The 22301-nt window shown below is 48.7% G+C and overlaps 1 protein-coding gene across 3 annotated transcripts; it reads right to left on the reverse strand.

Moving 5' to 3' along the window:
• Nucleotides 1-465: 465 nt before the first annotated feature.
• CXCL12 (C-X-C motif chemokine ligand 12) lies at nucleotides 466-19220 on the reverse strand. 3 transcript variants are annotated; one of them, XM_054206969.1, is made up of 5 exons: nucleotides 19061-19220; nucleotides 13629-13746; nucleotides 10125-10211; nucleotides 6355-6452; nucleotides 466-4554 (listed from the first exon to the last, which is right to left on the reverse strand). In XM_054206969.1, the coding sequence occupies exons 1-5, from the start codon at nucleotides 19119-19121 to the stop codon at nucleotides 4523-4525; spliced, it is 396 nt and encodes a 131-aa protein (XP_054062944.1). In that variant the 5' UTR covers nucleotides 19122-19220; the 3' UTR covers nucleotides 466-4522. The 3 variants fall into 3 exon arrangements, with proteins under 3 accessions (XP_054062944.1, XP_054062945.1, XP_054062946.1); XM_054206970.1 differs by lacking the exon at nucleotides 6355-6452; XM_054206971.1 differs by lacking the exons at nucleotides 466-4554; nucleotides 6355-6452 and having other exon boundaries at nucleotides 7790-10211.
• Between the last annotated feature and the right edge of the window lie 3081 nt (nucleotides 19221-22301).

Below are 22301 nucleotides of genomic sequence, written 5' to 3' on the forward strand. Positions count from 1 at the left end.
TGCCCTGGGAAAGCCATCCCCAAGGTGGGTGATGTTCACAACATCTGCTCTTTTGTCAAACGCATCCCCTGACACCCCTCAGGCTCTTCACAGAAACCCTCAGATGATGATGGCATCCCTGTTGCTGGAGCAAAAACAGCTCACGGTTTTCAGTTCCACTGAAGTCAACCTGTTGCAGGAGGTTGACTGTTGGGGAAAAAAAATAATTAAAAAGAAATCTGGGCTTCTGTGTAAGGAGTAAATGGTTAAGCCTTTCCTTTGAAGATGGCACATTTCAATCTGCTGGGCTGCTGCTCCCTGCCAAACCCCGTGGGCACTTTGCCTCGCACTCCCTGCAGAGTCTGAGCCCATGGGGCTACACGGAAGCATCCTTGGAATTGCACACTTAAACTACACCTGGATGTTTTTTCTGATGGGAAGCTTTCAGCTCTTTGTATGTGAGGAAAACAAATTAGAAGCAAATAATAATTTCATTTGGATAGACATTTTTATTAAGAAAATTTTAAGTGCATACAGATTTATGGGAGAAATTACAACAATATAAAAGTGATTCTTTTCAAAATATTCTATGAAAGGAGTAATTTCAAAAGCATAATACAACTCCTCCATAAAAGCTGCCTTACAGGAACACAAATACAAAACCCTTTTCACATTATTTGGGAAGATATTTCTTTTTACTTAATAAAAATATAAAGTACAGTATTTACCACATTCTGACAATACTGAGTTCTTAAGGAGTGGAAGATGGGAGGTTCATGCAGCCCTTTCACAATGATACGTTTTCTTCTCTGTGGCCACCAGAGTTTCATGTTTGCAGACAAAGCTTGTCTTGGTGGGATGTTAATAATGAAAAAATAATGGATTTTAGGTGACGAGTTCTCAGAAAACCCTGGTTATTGTAAATCACGTCACTCAAAACAAGTTGCCAGAGAAAAGAAGGCTCCTCTAGGTGCTAACAAAGAGAAAATAGCAACAAAAACTTCTATAGGAACTGCATTTTCAATGAAATGTGTATATTTAACCTCTAATGTAGCCTTCATTGCAAAACGATCAGTCACCTTTGCTCAAACAACTTAGTTAAAAACACATCAGAAAGTCACCCTTCATCCTTCCTCAGGCAGAATTCAGATAAGATATTCATACATACAAGTCTAAAGCTAGTATAAATAAAAAATTGGCACAGCAATAAATACCATCGATTCTTTAAAAAAAATAATAATCCAACCTTATGATTCAAGAGCTGCACTTTGAAAATACCACACGAGACGATTTCACATTTACGGAAGCTGCTTTTTCAGCACCGGTTCGGCGTCATCTCTTTTCCCGCCTCTTCACGTGTGGTCCCTACATCACTCCCATCTCCCCACACTTCCTTTCCCTGATTTGGTCTTTGGTCAACGGTTAAAGGCAGAAAGGAAAACTGAGTGCTCTCCCCAAGTGGGTTTCTGCTACGTGTGCACAGGAGGAGCAGCGTGTGATGCGCAGGGTGGCACAGGGAGCCTGGGGCAGCCGCGGCATTGATTTCTCTAGTGCCAAGGGCACGGCTGCCCTCCCTGGTGCACCATGCAAATAATGCCAGGCAAAGAGCAATGCTTCCCACTCAAGGTTGAATTTTGGTCTAAAGCAAGAGAAAGCTTTTGTTAGGTTCTCACTTAAGTCCTCAGTTACTCCTGGACAGGCCTGTGCCAACCTTGCGTTCACGCTGTGCTCATCAAGGGAGGGACATGGTGCTGGCCGCCGAGAGCATCCCTGTGCCCTGAGTGGTCACACGAGTAGTGAATCGGCACCAGCGCAGCAGTCTCAGGGCCCAGGCCACAGCGTGAATCTCAAGAAATGTCAGAGGCAGATGGCCCACAAGGCACCCAGACAACCACCACCTGGCTGTAGGTGTTCCCTAGCCTTGCAGGGAGCCCCTTTCCTTCCTGCTGCTACTCACGCATCTCTCCCAGAAGCAAATGCACAGTCTACCCCTGCAACACTCACTAGTTTGCCCTCAGAGAAGGTTGACTGGTGACCCCATTATCTCTTCTTCCTGGATATACTGTCCAGAGCTGGGACCCTGGGGTTTGGCCGGGGTACTCCAGCACTACCCATCTCAGCGCTTCTGGCAAAGTAGTCCATTTGCATTACAGCCCCAGCTGTAATGTGAGGCTGGCATGTGCCCAGAGACCTTTCCCTGCAGGCGCTGACCCCAGATGCACTCCCTGTTAACGAGGACCGCAGCAGAGCACCAACGAGGCTGTACAGTCACATCTACCCACCCCATCTTTTCACTGGAAAGCCTACGTTTCCCCTAGCAACAAAATCTTTATGGCCCCTATCATCATTAGCAAGGTATGCTATTGAATCAAAGCCAGAGGATTGTTTAATTCTTTATTTACTCCAATGGGAAGGAATCAGACAAACTGTCCTTGGATGGGAAGCATGTTTGAAGAATGCACTTTCCTGGGTGAGAAGGGCAAGCTCCATGTCTGTGTCAGAACCAAGATTCTTCCACACTTCCCCCAAAGTCATTCTTGGCTTTGACACTCACATGTCCACCTCTGGCAAACCACTAGTAATTGAGATGTTCATGTGGGGACAGGACACGGATCTTAGGATATAAAGTACTGCCCAGGGAAGATACATGAAGCTCTAGTTTTCTCATAAAAGTTCTATCTTTACCTTTACAACAGAGGATCTGATCCTACTCACATTGAAATCAACACTCCAATTCTCATCAAGTACAGTGGTACCAGCCCTTTCAAAATGGAGATACAATATACTCAAAGCACCAGGTTGGTAAATATAACAATAGAAGGAATGTCAAAATCACACACACATACATTTTAGGCACAGCAGTTGGTTTCTACGTCAAGGTAAATGAGGTGATGTGGTCCCAGCTGAAGCACTCTCTGTAATAGCATTGTTTTGCAGAGAGGAAAATACTTACAAGGTTTTTACTTGAATCCACATGGAAATAAGATAATCCCTGGCTAGCCAAAGTGCCTCTTTGGCACTAAAAGATGCCTGCCACAGAAGGGAGTGCTTAGTAAAACACCGCTCTCGGTGTCCCCGGCACAGGCTGCAGGGAAGAGGGAAGATTTCTTTTGAAGCAACCCGCTCAAAAAAAAAATACATTCTTACAACATTTTTTTGTTTACAATACACACACAGATACATACAAACACAAGCATTGTGCTGCACAAATGTGCTTCCCCCCCGGATCCCAGTGCGCAGCATAACAGTACTGCGTATACAGGTGGGAACCGGGAGAAAGGAATTTCTGGCTGAGAGAGGGTATTGGTGCAACAAGTGGTCCCTGTCTCCGGGTGGACTTTCCAAAGGAAATTCCAGAGATCACCCTGTTCACCAGCAAACCAGGGCCATAACCACTGGTGAACAGCGAGTGTTGGCCTTCATTTCCACACACAAGAAACACCACTCCTTCCACAAACTGGGCAGACCCTCTCGTGCCTCAGGCATCTCTTTTCTCCAAAGATATGGCCAGACATCCTCTTCTAGGTATCTCCGGAGCAATCAAAGATGTTACTGCCCTCAGGTATGTATGATTGTTCAGTAGCCGAGGCTACGGCATCGTTGGTGAAGGGTCATGTGAATGCATCTCCGCCTACTTCAGTGCAAAGCTAGCCAGGCCAGCTGAAGCCACCTCCTGTGGATGGGTGGGAAGAGACACCTGGTGCGTGGCAGCATATCCGACTTCTCCAGCAACTTGCAACATGATCGCGTGGTTAGACACTTAATAACTCGTTGCTTTTTGTGCTAAAATTTGTCATCAGAAACACAGGAACATAGGAAATGCCAGGTGACATCAGATCAGTGTTGCGGCTCCTAACACACACAACTACTACAAACTAAGTACTAGGACCTTGCAATACCAGATGTGCGTTGACCCAGCTGCTCATAGCTGTCACCAAGGTCTCTGATCTTCAGAGAAGAGCTTTAGCCCCGTGGCCCTGAGTTTAATCCCTCACCCAAAACACCTATAAATACCACGCATGGTAATGCTGTTCACTTTCATCAATGTCTGATGCTTTTTAGCCTTCCTATGTTCTTGGCCTCAATGACTGCTGGAGGCAAGAAGTTCCTCCACTACTTACACAACATCATTGCACTGTACAGTTCATGTCCTTCTAGGTTTAAAACTCCAGGAGACTTGCATGAACCAAAAGAAAGTTAAATAAAGCAAGACCTCTACATAGCAAAGGAAATAAAATATTATATAATAACGTAGGGTTAGTTTAAATTCATATCTGCCCTCAGTGCTAGGTAATAAACCAACCTGTATAAAAACATATTTTTCTCAAATAGTTACATCTTACTATATAAAAATAGCACTGTGAAAGCAAGCTAACCTGTGCAAAAAAAAAAAAAAAACACACCAAAAAAAAAAACAAACAAAAAAACCTTTGGAAATGCATGAAGCGTTGCTTTGTGCTGCATGATAACAGTGAAATGTATTCATTCCCTAATACTGGTTATCTGCTCTCTGGGTCCTACAGTAAGAAATCCTGTAGACGGCTTACAATGCTTGACTCTTACATCTTGAACCTCCTGTTGATGAAGAACAGAGTGAAACACTATTAAGGTTTATTTCAATTGCAAAAGCTTTGTTATCAGGCCTAGTCAAACAGCAAATCTGTGTCTGGACTAACTCAAAGGCATTTCTTTTGCAGCCCCTCCAACCAGTGTTTGCCAAACATTCTGGGGGAAGTTCTCCACAAGGAGCTACTGGGACCCAGCAGGGCAAACCCAGCAATGGGAGTTATTTGGGCAGGTTGTGCTCATCACAGTTAGTAAGGTGTTCAGAGCTAACATAGGAGGAAGGCTGGCTAGGAAGCTTGTTCTGGACTTGAAAGCCAGAGGAAAGCATTATCGGTGGGCAAAGAGACTTGACAATAAAAACAGCAGGGAAAGGAGGGATTAATCATTTGTGAGCAGCCCCAGTAGTGGAGCAAGTGGCACTGGGAATGTCTCCTCTACCTGCCCCTACTCCACAGCCCTGCTGAAGATCAGGGACTGCAGCTCCGCAGGGTGCCGGCTCTCTGTGAGGATGGAGGAACACAGAGGGAAGCCCATGCTCTGCTTTTGTTGGTGTTCAGCTCCCACCATGGGGTGGCTGGAGAGCAGAGGCACCCGAGTGTGCTGCCCAGCCAGGAACCACACCCATGGCCTCCCTGCTCCGGGACCCCACCTGCTGTGAGCAGCTGGGCAGCATGTCGCTGCTCGTGGTGACCAGCTGCCCAGTGAAGGTGGGGTGACGGGGAGGGTGAGCAGTGCAGAGGTAGGGAGCTCAGGGTAGGAGACGGAAAAATCAAGTCTCCCATGCTCAGTGTGAGCATGGTACCCAGGAGGAGTGGTGGGTTAGGTATCACAGTAAAGTGCAAGGGTATTGTGTGCAGGGTTCACTCAGAACAAGGAGCAAGTCTGTGCTGGTGGCCTCCAGGTTTTTCTGGTGGCCCCTTCTCCTGCTCCAGGCTGATCATCCTTTTGCAATCTAGGCGAGGTCACTAAGGCTGAGTTACAAGTGCCAGAGGGTAAACACCAGGTATTCAAAAGCCCTGATGTCCCAGCATGTCTTGTCTAGCCTACAGGATCTGAACAAGGTCTGCTGGACAACTGACTGTGTGACCAGAGCTAGAGACACTCTCAGTGAAGGTAGCCTTGGCAAACTCATCCAGGCATAAAGAGGATGACTAAACTATGAGCAAAATTCTTCTCTTTAAAGATGTCTTTTCCAATATCCCACACCAGTAACCCTATTTCTTTTGGTGCAGAAAAGCAGGACATACCTCTCTGATGGGAAAAAAACAACTGGGACATCCAGAGCATTGGCATATGGAACACCGGTCTCTGGGACTTGCCTAGCGTCTCCCATAGGAGAGGTGTCAACCAGTCACCAATGGACCAAATCAGGTTGTCACCACCCAGTGCTGCATTTGTCATTAAAAAATGCCAGTGACAAATTCACAGTGGTTTTTTGTAGTGTAACTCCATCAGTTTAGTATTGGACGAATATGGCCAGCTAAAAGAAATAGGGCTTCCAAACCTTTACCCTGCCTTTGACTTTGGCTTTGTTCAGGGTTACTTTGGCCTCTTTGGATGTCCATTTTGCATCTGTAAAATGGGAAAATTTTCCCACCTCTGTCATGGCCGAACTTTCCCCCTCTTTTAAGAGTTTTATCTATATAAAATGCCTTTGCAGGGAGGGTACAGATGTTATGCTCAGCAAATATGGGGAAAAATGGAGGTCTGTATAACTTAATGTATTTGCTCAAGGTCATATAGGATGGTCAGTGGAAGAGCAGGGACTTGAACCTGAGGTATCCCAGCTCAGAAACTAATGTCTCCTACCATTCTTTCTCCCTGGAGACTTTAGTGGTGTTGCACGGGAAGGGCAGAGTGGGCCCCGTTTCTTCTGTTGCTTTTTTTTATGAGTGCGATGACGTGGTCTAAATTAAAAGAAAAATACAAAAAGACTGCCATAAATTATCCATATACAAAGGCCTTATTCACATTTATTCTATGGTCCCTTCACATCTTGCTGGCAGGGTGCAAATGACGATAACATCCCCTTTCATATATGCTCTGCCTCAGAGGAACGCTAGGCAAATGAAAGTGCCCTGGAGACAGGACATTTGCAAATTCTGAGGCCATAACAACATTTTCCCCCAAAACACTGAAGCCTCCCAGAACTTGTCAGCCAGGAGCCTCACCATCCACACGGTACCACCTGAGGTACAATGAAAGCAGAGGGGAGGGCTGGATCTCTGGCTTCCCACCCAGCATTCCCACTGACATCAACAAGAACCGGTGGCTATTCTGTGGGATTTGTGGGCATTCAGTGCCTTAAAATGAGTCTGTGAAGATGTTCGCCTACGTTGTCCCCCACCACGTGGGTTATTCACCCAGTACACACTTGGTGGAGTACTGGGAGGTAGTTGTTCTGGAGTCTTGTACTTTAGCCCTTATTTACAGATGAGGTCAGAAATTAGGAAGAGCTGCCACACTATGAAGGAAGGCAGCAGCAGGGCTTGGCTCCCATCACAGCCAGCCCCTAGAAGTTGGGAGTTTCCTTTCCTTTCTTCCAGCAGGGCTCAAGGAAAGGTTTTTCCTATTTTGTTATCTTCTCCAGATCCATCATCTCTCTCATCTGTGCCAGCAGTAGTCACTGAGCTTAATGCACTCCAGCACCGAAGGCTGAGGGGAAGTTCTGAGGTGGGACTGTATTAACATGACGGCGGACAAGCAAGGATCGTTCTCTTGTTTCTGTTTACTCTACAAGGGACTGATTTTGCATATCCTCGTGTGAAGGGAGAAGGGAAAGGCAGTCAGTGTACTGTAAATGATGACTGGGATTGCCTGGAAGTGATAAAGGACTTGTTAGCTATTTCAAGAAAGGACGGATTTGCCCCTTGTCTATAAAATGGATGAATGTTGAATGATGTTGGCCACAGCAGCTGCACGAGGATTTTTAAAGCCAGTTAAGGAATTTGGTTTCCTGACAGCCTGAATGTATTTTACTGATGTTTCATAAGTGTGTATATTACATGGAGATGTGATGAATATAAAGCAATAATAAAGGCTAAGCAGAAGTCGTGAGCAAAATAATTCCCTACCAAAAAACATCTCTGGTTTTACAATGAACTGCGTTGGACTACTGTATTCTATGAACTTTTCCTTGCCTTTTGCTGCAGATTTTAACATAGAAGATACGCTTATATTGAAGTGCTTGTATAGATTAAGATGGTTGACACTTTGGATTTTTCTTAAGCAATTACAAGAGCCCTTTCTACAAAACGTATTGATTTTATTCCAGAAAAATAAATTCCCATGTACAATTGGGTTTTCATAACATGAAACAATTAGCCATTTTATTGCTAGTGCATATAGGGTAATGTCACATTTCATACAATTTCAGTACAAGTGAAAAAATATAATATATGGCTGATTGAAATTGATAGCTACATTAACATTTATAGATCTATATAGATTTATTTTACAAGCTGTTAGTAGTTTAGAGGGATATCGGTGTTTTAAACTACCAACATTCATATGGCTCCAATTCAAATATATGAATTGTTTGATGCGCTATAAATATATTCCAAAGTACATTTCATTGAAGAAGTCAAAGCTGTGCACTAAAATATATCAAAAACATGCCTTGTGAAAATGCTACAGACAGAACCCTGACTGTCTGTGGAGCACGAAAATGCCACTGGTGCTAGCATTACTAGTTGGAAAATTAAAATAATGCCATGATTACAGGATTACGTGATGGAGATATATGCATTCTGTCATCTTATTTCATAGAGCTGGGACCAAATTCTCTTCTGTTGCTCAGTCTAAACCAGGATGAAATCCACCAAATTAGCAGAATAGCTTCTGGATTAGTGCTAGGTAAACAAAACCCAGAATCTGGCTAGAGATCGGGCACAAGCTTTACTGGTTTCAGTAGAGCTGGCCCCGGATCTTCACCAATGGAAGTGAGAGCAGATCGTGTTCCAGCTGAGTTGTTCCCCTAAATCAGGCAGGCAGGATCTGAGCACATAATCATACTTGCCCAAACCCTACAAATTTCTTCAGTGTCTCCTAAGTTTCAGGTCTTATGAAGAGCACCAAGGGCTTCACTGGGGATGACAGCAAACGGAAACTTAGGCAGGGGCTTGAGAATTTTCCCGAGTTGGAAAACAAACTACCACAAGCCCCTAGGATAGTCAGCATGGGCCACATCTTACTCTTAGGTTCAGTTGTGCCTAAATCCAAAGCCATCCTGGCAGCGTTAACCTGGATTACCTCTGCAGAGAATTTGCCCAGAGGACAAGAGGGCTGAGTGGTGGCAGCAAAGAAGGCACTGAGCATCGGATGAGATGGGAAGAGCTGTCAGGGCTGGAATCACAGTCAGTTTGTTAGCTAGCTTCCTCCCCTCCTCCTCCTCACTCTTGGCCCACTGGGGTCCCAAAAAGACCGCATGGAGGAATCTCTCTACCTCTGGCAGCATTTCTCCCCTTGCTAATTGTAAAAATTCAGGGGAACAAAGACTTTTTCTTTCTAACTCTACCCCTTGTTTGGCAGATGCCTTTGCAAAGCAAACAGTGGAGAGCATTCAGCTACCTGTACTGCCTCACATCTGCCCTGGGGCCATACCCTTCCCAACATTTCTCCAAGAACGGATCGCTTTTGCAAATGACTGGATTCCAGCCCTGCCTTTACCCTACAGATGCAAGGGGGGGGGAAGGTTCAGCACGGTTACAGCGGTTACTGAGGGGTGGGAATGTGGTGGCGAGGGTGGGAGGGATACTGAGTGCACAGGTAGGCTTGCTGGCCAAAATGCCACTGCTGGATCAATCTGGATCAATCGCAGGGGCCTGGGCAAACAAGGAAATGCTTTGTACCATCATTTGCCTCATCTTCCAGCCCAGGAAGGCTGGAGACCCTCCCTTGCAACTCAGCACAGATACGTTCTCTGTGCTGCTCTTGCTCACCATAAATACGAACTGAAATAGTGTGTGTCCATCTCAGGGTAGCCATGATCACCCGCTTTCAAGGGGAATAAAAATAGATTTAAAAAGTCTGAATTTGCCAAGTATGGCTGTTTTTTTCTTGGCCTTTTGGGAGAACCTTATTCATGGCAGCGCATCTCGCTTTGGCTGATATTAATAGCACTCCACACTGGCCAGCAGAGAAACAATTTTTAACACCAAGACCTCCTAGGCCTCAGCTGCCTGTGCAAACAGACCCCAGTGTGACATGGAAAAGGGGCTCCAAAGAAACTGGAACAATATAGATTTTGAAGTAACTGTAGTTTGGCTTGGGGAAGTAGGGGCATAAAGGAAGCATTTTCCTTGGGAGAACGGCTTTTTTTAAAAAGGATGAGTTGGGGACCCCAGAACAGACTCATTAGGATAGATTTTGCCTCAAACCCTGGCAAAACTCTCAGTTTAACATTTAGGATATACTAGAAGGTGTTGTTTTAATACAGACTAGGTCAACTCCAAACCCATCTTCAAAACAATATCTGATTCCACGAGTACTTTGTCCACATGGTAAAAGCCAGCCCTTAATGTTCTACCCTTTAATAACTCAGGATGTTAGCTGTTAAGTCCATTTGTCTCTTGCCTTACTTGTTTAAAGCTTTCTCCAGATATTCCTGGATCCACTTTAACTTGGGATCGATGCACACTTGCTTGCTGTTGCTCTTGAGCCTTGCACTGCCAAAGGAGAAAAGTCAGAGTGAGTCTAGTGCGAGACGCTCCTCAGCCCACCCCCACATGCCTTATTTCGCACAGGGGTTTGCGATTCCACTACGGGCAGTACCTCGGGTGCCAGTGCTGCTCTCAGTTAAACCAGGAAGAGGATGGGTTATCCCTGCCATCCTCAAGGCAGCTATTATAAATATCCCCGGGCTCAAAGCGCAATTTGTCTCCTCTGATGCTGATTCTTGTGGTCTGTACTGGTACGCATGTGGGGGTGGGACAGATACAGGATTTAAGTCGAAGTTTTCCAACTCATACCTGTGCTGCTATGAGTTCAGTGCTGGGAACAGCTAAATTTCATTTGGAAATAATGGTATGGTCATTTTTGCAAGGAAGTAATTAAGAACAGCTTTCAGATTCAATGCAAAATTGAAATTTCATGTGTTTTGAGGGCAGACACCAAACCGTACCTCTTGGATGTTCTGAAAGGGTCTGCTCACTCATTAGCTTTTTGTTGTGTACAAGACTGGACAAACAGGTGGCAGGCAGGAAGACAACTGGAAGTACCATAGTGCCAGAGGAAAGTTTTCCCTCATGTGTTCACTCAGCATTGGAAACAAAAGCAGAAACCTCCTGAGGGGTTTCTCCTGGATGTCCAAGCTGCACTTTCCAAACCAGACTGCTTAGCTAATCTGAATTCCCTGGGAATTTGGCATTTGGGCTATCTGCACCTTTCATACAAAAGCAGTACAAATAACTTTTCACCCGCATCAGCGGGTCTCGCCCTGCCTCCAGGGATCTTGGGGCCTCTCGAGAGCACTGTGATCACCCAGGTCCCCCAAGGCGCCCTGCCTCTGTCCCAGCTGCCCAGAAATTTCCCCTTAAACAGCCTGCCTGCCACGCAAAAGTGCCAAGAACAGCAATTTCATGGAAATGCCCATAGGAATAAGTTCAGTACTTGTTTAAGCATTTTGCTGGATGGAAGCCAAAATGTCCCCTGCTCTATAAAATGAAATGTGCAGGATATAAAACTATGGTGTAAGAAATAACAGGTCAAAAAGGCTCCTCGGTCTGAAGTTATGCAACAGCATAGTTGTAACATAAACACATCAAAGATCCAGTCTTGCAAGCCCTGCGCCAATAAAGAGATGAATGGGCCTAATTCATATTTCCCTTATAGCGGTGCCAAGCTGGAGTATTTCCAGCAAAGTGATACCAACAGAGAGTAAGAATGGATTTGCTGATGCTAGCAATGCCTGGGAACTCTTGGTCTGTCCTCGCAGGGTACAGAAGCAAGCGCACATGTAAACAGCCTCCAGGCACATGCAATTCAGTTCCTCTCACCTAATATTAAGACATTGATTTTTTAGACTTTTATTTCTCAGCCCGTCAGCCCCTGCTCCTTGTACAGTCATGGCAGAGACCTAGGCAATGGTATGGAGTGTTAACCTAAACTGGTTTAGGTGTCTACTTTAGAATGCAATTACTTGCATGCTAAAAATGCCTATTTCCCTGTACTGAAAAGCAAGGAATTTAGGATGGGCTTTGCAGAAGTAGACACTGACAGAGGAGATTTCTGGATTTGGGGAGATGACTTCCCACAGAACCAAAGACAAAAGCCTGCCCTTAGGCCTTTCGTTCAGGTACAACTCCGCTCAGCCATAAAGGGGGAAAAAATACAAGATCTTTCCTTGAAATGTTGTGATTTCACTGAGGTTCTCTATTCCTGGAAATGGTAGCTTTTAAGTTACTCACACCGTCACTGTATAATGCATATTCGCTAAATTCAGAGTGTGGATAAAACCACCAAGATGAGAAATTTATGTGTTAGTTTTGATTCGGTTTCAGCTTCTGCTGCAATAAAGACCTAGTTCGTACTCATGATGTTTCAGGGGTATTTGGAGGCAAGTTTTTAAGTACCTTGCTTTTTAAACAAAAGATAGTGAACTACAGGTTCATGTGTTCTGTGTGCCACTGAATCACATTTAAACAAACACATTTAGGTCAAGAATGGACAAGAACATGAGTTGTTTGTGTTTCTGCATTTCACGCTCTTATCTACCTCTAATGACTATGATCCCACTTTAATTAAGAGATAAATGTATACTCTATCCTGTCTTAAATGCCTGTCGTTTTCTTGAAACTACTCCAGAAAATTCCTAATCCTTTACAAAGCCCTAGTGCTGGGACCCTTCTGACATCCACTGACAGTCCCAGAGCACAAATCCATACACTATTGTGTTTTGGATGCTTGCCTCCAAAATTGTTTATAGGTAGAGATCACAGCTGGTTTTGCCATTTTTGTGAAAGGAAATTATTTCTCAGCTGAGGCTTACATTTTTCTCACTGTCCTCCAGCAAATCCTGAGGCAGAGGCACACATGAGAACATGTGTAAGATCTACCCAGAGTGGTTTAAGAAAGGAAAAAAAAAAAACTATGAATAAAAAATGGTTCATGAATGGATACAGGCTTTTCAATATATCTGTACGTTCCTGAGAAATCTCATGAAAACACATTAATTTTCTGAGTGCAGAAATGTTTTGGATGACAAAAGAATGGGCTTCTACAGCATTTAAGTTGCAACTGGAGAAGCTCAACATGGATCGAAGACAGAACTGGTGATGGAAGCACGGCACAGAAACCCTGTCTAGTGACTGAGACCTTCTTACAGATGTCAACAGATGTCGATGGTAGTAGGGCTTCATTGCAATGAAAAGATGAATGGTAATTTTCTTCTTTTGAAGATTTTGAATTTTGGGAGAGGAGGGAGGAGGTCACTCATGAACAAATGAACCAAAAAGACCTTCCTAAAAACACACATGCACACACAGATCTACAACCCCATTTTTCCCGAAAATCAGTGTTTCTTTTTCAGCAAAAATGAAGAGGTTATTTTCCATTGGGATCCCACCATCTCTGTCCTGCTGTGATCTGTGGTTTACCAGAGTCAGTCACTGCCTGGCGTGTCCCTAGCTCAGACCAGCACATGTTTAGGGTCTTTACCTCCTATGGAGGCTACACGAAATCCAGGAATTCCTTTTGCTTGTTTAGCTCCTCTCTGTGGATAAGTGGAGCATTAGAAAACTCAGAACACTGCAAAGTCTTTTCCCCAAGGTGTGAAGCTCCACAGCCAAGGCAATGGACAGCCTGTCTGATGTTCCTGCTCACACACCCATGGGCAAACAGGACATGGGATCACAGAGTCACAGGGCAATCAAAGGGGTAAAACACAGCTGGGAAACATCTACCTGTAACTTTGTGTGGGGTAAAGAAGGTTCCAGCTGTACCTCACACATGGGGTGAAGAGATGAATTGGAAATCACGGTGTGAAACACAGACCAAACTGCAGCCACCAAAGCACGAACCAGCTCTGTGACTCTTCTTTTTGACACCTGAGACTTGCACCCAGCTGAAAAGAGTAAGAGACTTACACAATCTGAAGTGAGCAGTTGGGTGTGGACAGGATTTTGAGGTGCTTAATGTTTGCTCTTGCCACGTTGCTCTCGTAGAATCGACAGGGGCATCGGTAAGTCAGGCTGACGGGTTTCTCTGCGGGACACAGGGAGAGAAAGGACACGTTACTCCCTCTTGCTCCCGGTCGGCAGCACAGATACACAGAGCAGGGCTGACAGAAACTCCCTCCAAATATGCAGGTGAAAAAAAAAGCAGTAGAAAAGCTATAGCTTTGGGAGTGCATTTGCCCACAGCTCACAGCACAATCCTTTTACCCCAGTATCCAGCCTTTCAATCCTGGTGCGTGGGATTTTGGAAGACAAAAGAAGAAGGAGAGAAAATGGAGATAAGTAAAGAAGAAGAGATTAGAATAAGGAGCGGCTCCATTGTGCAGGGATGCTCCTGGTAATTAGACAAGATAAAGGCCAAAAGAGGGGGCACTTGTCCTCAGTGTTGTTCTTGCCAAATGATTTTGACCTGGGGCCAAATTAGAAGGTAGCCAGAAGAAAGCGATGAATTCCAAAGAGTTCAGATCAAAACGGCTGGGCTCAGGTGCAGGCTTTTCACGGGGGACTTACTGGCTAGAGAAAAAAACCGAGTCTTTCAGGCTTTCCCAGGGCCCAGCAGCTGACCTTTCCCCACTACAGCCAACCGCTACTCCCAGTTGAGATATTCACACGAGGAGGTGCGACTCGGAGACGCGAGATCACAGCGGTTTTGCGGGAGAGATTTGGAGTCTTTTCAATTCCCAGCCTGTGGCGAAGTAACGGCAATCCAGGAGACAGTTACCAGGCAGTGTGCTCCCCATATACTAATCAGGGACCACCAGACTGGATGGGAGTCTTGACACTGGCATCAATAGGGACAGAATTAAGTTTAGCCCCCTAGGCTAAAAATTAGCAATGAATATGCATGCAGAACTGAGAAAAGCAGCCTGGCTCTCACTACAGCCTCTGACGCCGTCCTTCTGCTACCTAATTTCTCCACAGAAGAGCTTAATTACTGGCAAACAAGTGCACATAAATAAGGTCCTCACTCTGTGTGTAAGCTTCAAAGCTCCATGCATGCAAAAATACAAAACACAGAAGCCTTGCCTGGAAGTCTAGAAGGCGCTACCTAGTATTTTAAAAAATTTCCCTACTGGAGCACTTTTCAGCCTCTGGGAAGAATTAAATTCAGCCACCTAACCCATAAGGTCTGGCCCACAGTGTAGATCTATATCTGACAGGGCTTTAGATGCCACATGGCAATCTGCTGCCCTGTTTATTTAGCCACACAGGAGCACTCGCATCACACAAACCCGGTTCCCTTAAAGGCAGATGGAGAGCTAAGGAGCAGAGAAAGGCTTGGAATCCCTAAACCGCCGTCTAGAAAGGTGAGAAAAGAGACAGCTTTTCAAAGCGCAGCTGATCTGCATATATTGCTTATTTACCAGTGCCTGTCTCTAGCACATATAACCACAGGCAAGACAGTGAAATTACCCTGGCCTCAGGAGGGAAAACCCTTTTTTCCAAGTGCCTCTACCAAGAGATGAGCCAGAATCAGATCCCACAGGCAGATGGGCAAATGGAGAGGAATTCACCAGTAGGAGCACAGTTCCTCCAGGTTCACCCCAGGACCTGGACTATAGGTTAACAAAATTGGAGGACACTTTCTATCAGTTTTATGCCAGACCAAGCAGTGATATCATCTATGAGTTAATAAGCAGGAGGAGAAGCTCCCATCTGGAGGGGGAAGAGGAAGGAGGGCTGCAGGGTGAGCCTCAAGAACATGCACTAGAGCGACTAGTGCTAATGTGGAAGGGAGGGAGAAAGGCAGGAGGATTTCCCACTGCAAGTCTGTGCCTGATAGCTACACATCAGTGAGTTTGTACTGGAAAGGGAGGCTGAAATTGAATGCAGTCACACAACAACGCTCAGCACAGCTGCAGTGGAAGCATCTCCGCAAGCTTGTACCAATGAAGTTTAAGCAAGCTTTATCCAAAACAACCCACAAGAGACGAACTGTTCAGATGTAAGATTTGAGAGTGCAATCATGACCTCTCTGAGAATGGGAGAGGGACTTTCAATCCCATCCCACTTGAAATCAGGAGCAGAGAAAGCTTAACCATGTCCATAAGTTCCAAAGTTGTTTCCTGCCCAAGAAAGGGCATTCAGCCCAGCAAGGAGGAGGGTAAACCCCAGCATTCGGTGTTCTTCTGTCACCCCAATGCAAAGCAGAATGACAACTCCCCTCCCAGCAGAAGGATCCCTTTGGCAATTCTGTGCCCCTTGCTTGGTGATCCACTACAGGCACCGAGCACCAGGGAGCAGCAGCACAGACAGCGGGTCAGCTCTTAGCATCACTAACAGGGAACCAACATCTCCTGCCACTGCCCCTCCAGTGCTCTGGCTCTGAGAGCTTGGCTGTGGCTCCCTCTGCTCTCAGGAAGGCTGAAAACCAGGGAAAACTAATGCACGTGGCATTTCCCGACACGTGAACCCCTATCATCCTGAAGGAGGAGGGGGAAGGGGCCATAATTTGGGAAGGGAAGATTGCTGGTCTCACCCCGAGGCTGACAAATACATCTTCCTTATCACATTTCAAAATTTGAAACAAATTGTTCCATGCACAGTACAGCTGATTTAGCCAGTTATTCTACAGGTTTACACTGCAAAAGTGGATGCTCTGTGGATTCTCTGATGTCTAATAGACACTGAGCGCAAGCCGAAGCCATTCTCTCGGTAAAACAAATCAGTACAGTCTATTAATTGCACAGTTCCATGAAAATACCAGTTTTCATGAAACTGATCATACATAAAGCTTTTGAGACCTTTATCTGGCACATTTGGTTAAAACGGTTGAATATAGTCAAAAGTTACAGAAGGGCCAGACGCTATTCAGATATTTGATAGCCCAATATGCCATTCCTTCTGCCTTATTTCCTTAGACAAAAAGAAAAAGAAAACATATATTCTGGTCGCAACTAGAAGGGTTCTTGAGTTTGGGTGTTGATTTTTCTTTAATGATAAATAGTTTTACTGTTTTCTAACTCAAAGCTAATTTTTGCTGGCTCTGAACACCCACTTCTGCTCGCATATACAGACAAAGCACTTACAAAAATCTCCCTCACAGAGTGGCCACTAGTCAAGGTTGGACAGTAGCTATTTCACCCCGTAGGGATCTGCCTTGCCTCACATGCACTGGAACTGGACATTAAGGGAACAAATGAGTTGCCAGTTCTGCTGCAAAGTTATCATCAGTGACTTGCTGTATGGGCTGGAAAGCTCTGGGCGCTTGAACAGAGAGGGAAGCTATATCCAGGCAAGCAGGCTGGCCATGAACAGGCAAAATATTTGATAGAAGCACAATTTTATTCCTATTCATCCAAAGGTGCATTTGTGAATATCGGGAGAGGGCTGGTGACTTTTTAAGACAAGAACAGCTCCATTTCCCTGGGGAGTGAGGCTGTGATATGTGACAGGCAGATAGAGCTTTACCAGGGTGGCTCGGAAGAATTCAGAGCTCACCTGCCCTCCAGGACAAGGAAGCCATGCAAGCCCTCATCTGGATCAGGGTTGAGAGCACTACATGACATGCAAAGAAGTAGGAAAAAAAACTTTGTTCTTATCAATGCAAGGTTGGGGCACTTTCTCCTTCTGCTAGTTTTTCTCCAACCCTTTAAAGCCGCTTCCTTACACAAGTAGCCAGGTCCCGGACAGGCTTACACTGCCATAAAGACACCCGCTGCAGTTTGCTGCCAGCTAAGGAGCGCTGCCGGGCAGAGAGAAAAGCGAGGTGCAGCCGGGCAGCTCTGCCACCGCCCCCAGCCCTGTGCTAAGCGGGAAGGCGAGGAGATGGAGAGCCCCTGAGCCCCTGGTGGTCCCCAGTCCCCCACTCCCGCGCCTCCCGTCCGGGTTGCAGCCCCGGTGTGGGCCGGCAGCGCTCCCCCAGCTCGCTCAGACCCACCCTGGAGGGCGAGGGGAGCCGCTCCGGGTACCCGGGCACCGGCCGGGGGCGAGGGGCTAGCCCCACCACCCGCGGCCCCCGGGGTTTGCCTTCGCTACCTTCGCACTCGCTTCCCAGCCCGCAGCCCCAGCGCGGCGGGTCCCGGCGTGAGCGGCGGGGGCCGGAGCCCACCCGGCCGGGTCTGCCTGCTGGAGTCTCCCTGGGGCAGCGCTTGCTCCGTGCTGGCTTTTTAAAACGTGCCTCGAAGGGACGGGGTTGCTGCTGGGACAGTACTGTGGAAAAGGCATCGGCGAAATTCTCGGGAGCAATTACCTCTCTCAGGCTAAACAAAGAGGGCACCGGAGGGCAGCCTCTGCCGCCCTGGGTGGAGAACACCCAAGTTTCGGTCAGTAGAATGGGAGAATGAGAGGGGAGCGGAGGACTGAAAGGGCGCTCGTTACCTAGCCTGCAAGCTTTCGATGAGGGGACAAAAGGTGACAAATCTCTGCCAGGCGAGCAGCCAGCCGCGGGAGGAGCGCCCGGGAGATGCCCAGAGGCTACGGGCTCCCCTCGCCCCGGCACGCGTGGGGAATGCGGCTGTCCCGAGCGATCCCCGCTGCCCGCGGCACCGGGCTCCCCGCTGCCCGCGGGATGCGCGGCAAGAGGCGCAGGTTGCCGCCGTCTCCGGGGCTGTCCGCAGCCGGCGGCTGCCACGGCGGGCAGCTGGCGAGAGCAAGCCGGCCAGCTGCCGCTGGGCTCCGGTGGTGACACGCGGGACGCGGCGTGGGGCGGGCTGGCTGCGGGACGGCGCTGCGGCGCCGTGCGGTGAGGACAGCCGCCGTGTCGCTTGCCTTGGCGACAAATGCTCGCCGGCTGTCAGACCCCGTTCCCCCAGACCTCTCGTCAGCGCACCTCCCCGCGCCCCCCCCCCCGCCCCCGAAACCTCTCCGTGCACCCTCGCCGCGGGTGCGGTGAATTCCTGCTGAGTGACCACTTTGGCTCAGCTCTGCTCTGATGGAGGGAAGATAGATCACGACAGAGGACAGAAAAGGAACCGAACAAACGTCTGTTTCTCATTTCTTCTAACTTTTAGGGTTGGTTTTGTTGGGTTTTTTTAAAGGGGAAATCGATATGCATATTTTGCAAGCAAACCACCTCCCTGCAGACCCAGCGCTGTTGAAAGTCTTCCCCCAGCCGATTTCAATCTGGGATAAGTTTGGCAACGAGGGACCGCTTTGACCAGACGCCTTTTGAAAAAAGCGAGCCACGGAGGGGGTCGACCCTGCCGTCTTCCAGCTCACCACAGCTATCGCTCGGGGCTCGCCAGACGCCCACATCTGAGCTGCGGCAGCAGCCAGAGAGAGCGGGCGAGCTGCGGGAGAAGGGGGAAGCGCGGGGATTTCGGCGGGACCGTAACTCCCGACCGGGCTCCCCGGCGCCGGCAGCAGGAGCGGTGCGAGTGGCGAGTAGGCAGCTCACTTACCCTCCGAGAGGGAGATGATCGCCAGGGCGAAGGCGAGCAGAGCAAGGGCTCGGAGGTCCATGCTGGGGCGGCTGGCGGGGCGCGGGGCGGGCGCTGGAGTGCTCGTCCCGGCGGCTGCGGCTCTCTGCTGGAGTCCCCTCCTCCCCTCCCTCTATAGAGGGGCCGGGACCGCCGGGGCTGGGGGAGGGGAGCCAGGGGGAGTAGCTAGCCTATGATTTATTGCCCGTGGCATGTTATTACATCCTTCCTCTGTTAAAAATGCTTGGAAAGGAACCAAAAGAACGAGGGCTCCTCTCTTCGCTCCGTCAGCCCGGCAGTCTTCCCCCAGGCAAAGCGCTTGCCCCAGCAGCCCCGAGTCCCCCGTGGGGCGGCACCGGCGGTGCGCTCCCCCCGAGGGTCCTGTCCGCAACGCTGCCCGGGGCTGCGGCGGGGAGCCGGGGTCGCGGTCACCCCATCCAGCCCGGGCCGCCGGGGAAGCGGGATCACGGTCACCCCATCCGGCCTGGGCCGGGGGGAGAAAGTTTTGTCCCCAAAGTATGCCAGCCCCGGCCCCTTCTGGGCACCCCGGCCCCACTGCTCTTGAACCAGAGCTGGGACAGCTGCGGGGACGCATTCCAGCATTCCCACCGGGAAGAGGAGAAAAATCCCCCTTCACTCCCGTGGGCGTGAATTTAGGTTTACACCGGCGCCCAGGGCATCAGATCCAGCGCCTCGTACGAAACATCTTCCCAGAAGTATATCTGGGGAATTTTGAGGGAGGAAAGCGAGAGAGGGAGGCTTTCCGCTTTTGCCTCCGCATGCTTGGCTCGAAACACCACCTTTTCCCCCCTATTAGCTGAACCCAGTTGTACGTTTGCTGCCACATTTCACCTCCTTTGTATTGCAGATGCCGCTGGGCTCCCTGGCACCTCGGCTGAAAGCCCCGCTAGCGCTGCAGAGCCGGGAGGTCTAAGGGTGCCGCTTACCCTCAGCTATTACAGCATTGTCAAGTGTAATTGACTTAAGCATGTCCTCGCAGTCTGCAGTCCAAGCCCACAGGGCCCTGTTTGTTGCCATTCAATACTTTAAATAAACATCGAGGCTTTGATTGAATTTGGACCCCTCGGCTGCATTTAAAACAGGCGCCCTCGGTAAGGTTGGGACAGAGAGGGGGGCAAGTGGGTAAAGCTAATCCTGGTCAGGAGGTATTTAAACCACGATGATGTCCACGATGCCACCAAAGACAACAGCACGGTCCGTTTATACAGTGGGTAACTTCAAACTCTCCCAGCCACAGCTCATGAGGTTGGAAACAGGGGCCCAAATCCTGCTCCTGTGGATGTTTCATTCAGGGGATCTTGTTTCTGACAGTGGGGGAAACGCTGACACCGACACTGGGCCATGAATTGGCAAAGTTTATTCTCACATCCAGCCCTCCTAAATCTAGTTATTTGTGTTTCTTTGCCCCTGCTTATCAATTTCTTTAGCCTGGTCTTGCTCTCCCTCCTTTCTCTTAGGTAAGCTAGCACAGTAGCGCAGGAACTTGATGCACTGAAAGTGCCAGTAATTGTAACTAGTGCCGTAAACCTGGCTACAACTGCTATGACTGTTGTGACACCCTGCAGGGATGGGAGAAGTGAATCTTAATCCCACTGCAAACATTGCTAGGAGCGCTGCTAGGAGTGCTCCGGCTGGCACATGGGGACATCCACACTGCCCTTCACATAAAAGACACACTATTGTGCGTCTTTCTGTTGCTACAGGCACAGAGAAAAGCAGTCCAAGGATCTAATCAAAGCGACTGGATGGATGCAGAATGAGATCAGAGTTAAATCTGAGAAGCAGTCTCCCCCTCGGCATCCTCAGATACGCACACGTGTTGTAACTGAAGGGGAAAACTGGTCGGATCCCAGGAAACGCCTGGACAGGCTTTCAGAGCTGACTGGAAGAGATGCGGCACGTAGATACGAGGGCTCTCCCTACACCTCTGGATAAGCGAGTGCAGCCAGCTTCAAACGGGGCTTGCACCCTCCTCCTCACGGCAGGAGGATGCCTCTGCTCCCCGTGCCTCTCGGCTGTCCCTCCCCTCTGCCACAGACGCCTCTGCGTGGGAGATCAAGTCTCCCGAGGAGAAGGGAGCAGGAGTACGCGGGACACCGCATCCGGCAGCATCCCTCTATCGCCTTCACGACCCTCCCCGGCAGCGAGGGCCGGGGCCGGCTCCTCTGAGTCCCGGCAGCGGCGCGATGCGGCGGCGCGGAGCTGCTTCCCGCCCCGGGAGGGGGGACCACGGCGAGGAAGGGGGGGTCCCGGGGCGGGGGGGGTCCCGGGGCTCGGTTGGCGGCGGGGTGCCACCTCCAGGCCCCGGGAGGGGAGACCCCGGCGGGGAGGTCCCGGGGTTCCGCCGCTGCCAGCGTCCGGGTGCCGGGCAAAGTCCCCGGGGAGGGGACAAGGCGACCCCGCGGTGCTGGACTGCCCGCTTCGACGGCTGCCGGGCGAACCGCCTGTATTTTGCGTTCTGTTTCCCTCCTCCCCACGCACGCACACACCCGCACACCCCCATAGGTATCTTCTCTAGTGGGTTATTTTGCCAGGGCAATTTTACCGGAGCAGCCCGGCCTCCGTGCCCAGAACTTCCCCCGCTGGGCATCCTCAAGCGGAGGAGTTTTGCTTCGGGTCAGAGCGAAGCCAAGCGCCGAGAGGGGCTGCGGGGCGAGAGAGGGACGGGAGACCTGACCGACATACAGCCTTGTACCGTGGGGCTGCCTTCACGGCTTCCCTGGCGTGTTCCCGCTACTGGGATGAAGAATTATTCATACAATAACGGAGCTCATCTGAACACCGAGCAATTTTTATGAAGTGCGATTTTTTTTTTTCTGCCAAGAGCAAATTGCTGCCTACGGTACGACGACTCTGAGCTTAAGATTTAAACAGCAACAAAACAACAAAGCAAGTCAAAACAAGGAGAAAACCCTCAACGGGGGTCTTATGGTTTGGCCCCCCAAATCTAGAATTATGAACTCATGGAAATCTGAACTAACTGTACATTTAAAGGAAAGTCGAATGACTAGGCAAGTGTTAAATTCCATGAAAAGTTCGTTTCAGCTTAATGTTAACTCCCACAGAATTGACCAGTGTTTATCTGAATGCTCAAAAAATCCAGCCTGCACCCCTCGATGAGCTGGGTGGCTGATCCCCCACCCCCAGCAACCAGCTGCAGCCAGAACTCCTTAATAGCCAGTACATTTAATCTTTTATCTGA

This window comes from Rissa tridactyla, chromosome 6, assembly GCF_028500815.1.
Source record: "Rissa tridactyla isolate bRisTri1 chromosome 6, bRisTri1.patW.cur.20221130, whole genome shotgun sequence".
Lineage (NCBI taxonomy): Eukaryota > Metazoa > Chordata > Aves > Charadriiformes > Laridae > Rissa > Rissa tridactyla.

Coding starts and splice junctions, on each gene's coding strand:
- CXCL12 (XM_054206969.1), bottom strand. CDS start 19,121: ATGGACCTCCGAGCCCTTGCTCTGCTCGCCTTCGCCCTGGCGATCATC. Junction 6,453..10,124: donor CTGGAGAAAGCTTTAAACAA/GTAAGGCAAGAG, acceptor CTTTTAATTTAG/ACCACGTCATCGCACTCATA. Junction 4,555..6,354: donor GTCTCCAGGGAGAAAGAATG/GTAGGAGACATT, acceptor CTTCATCAACAG/GAGGTTCAAGATGTAAGAGT.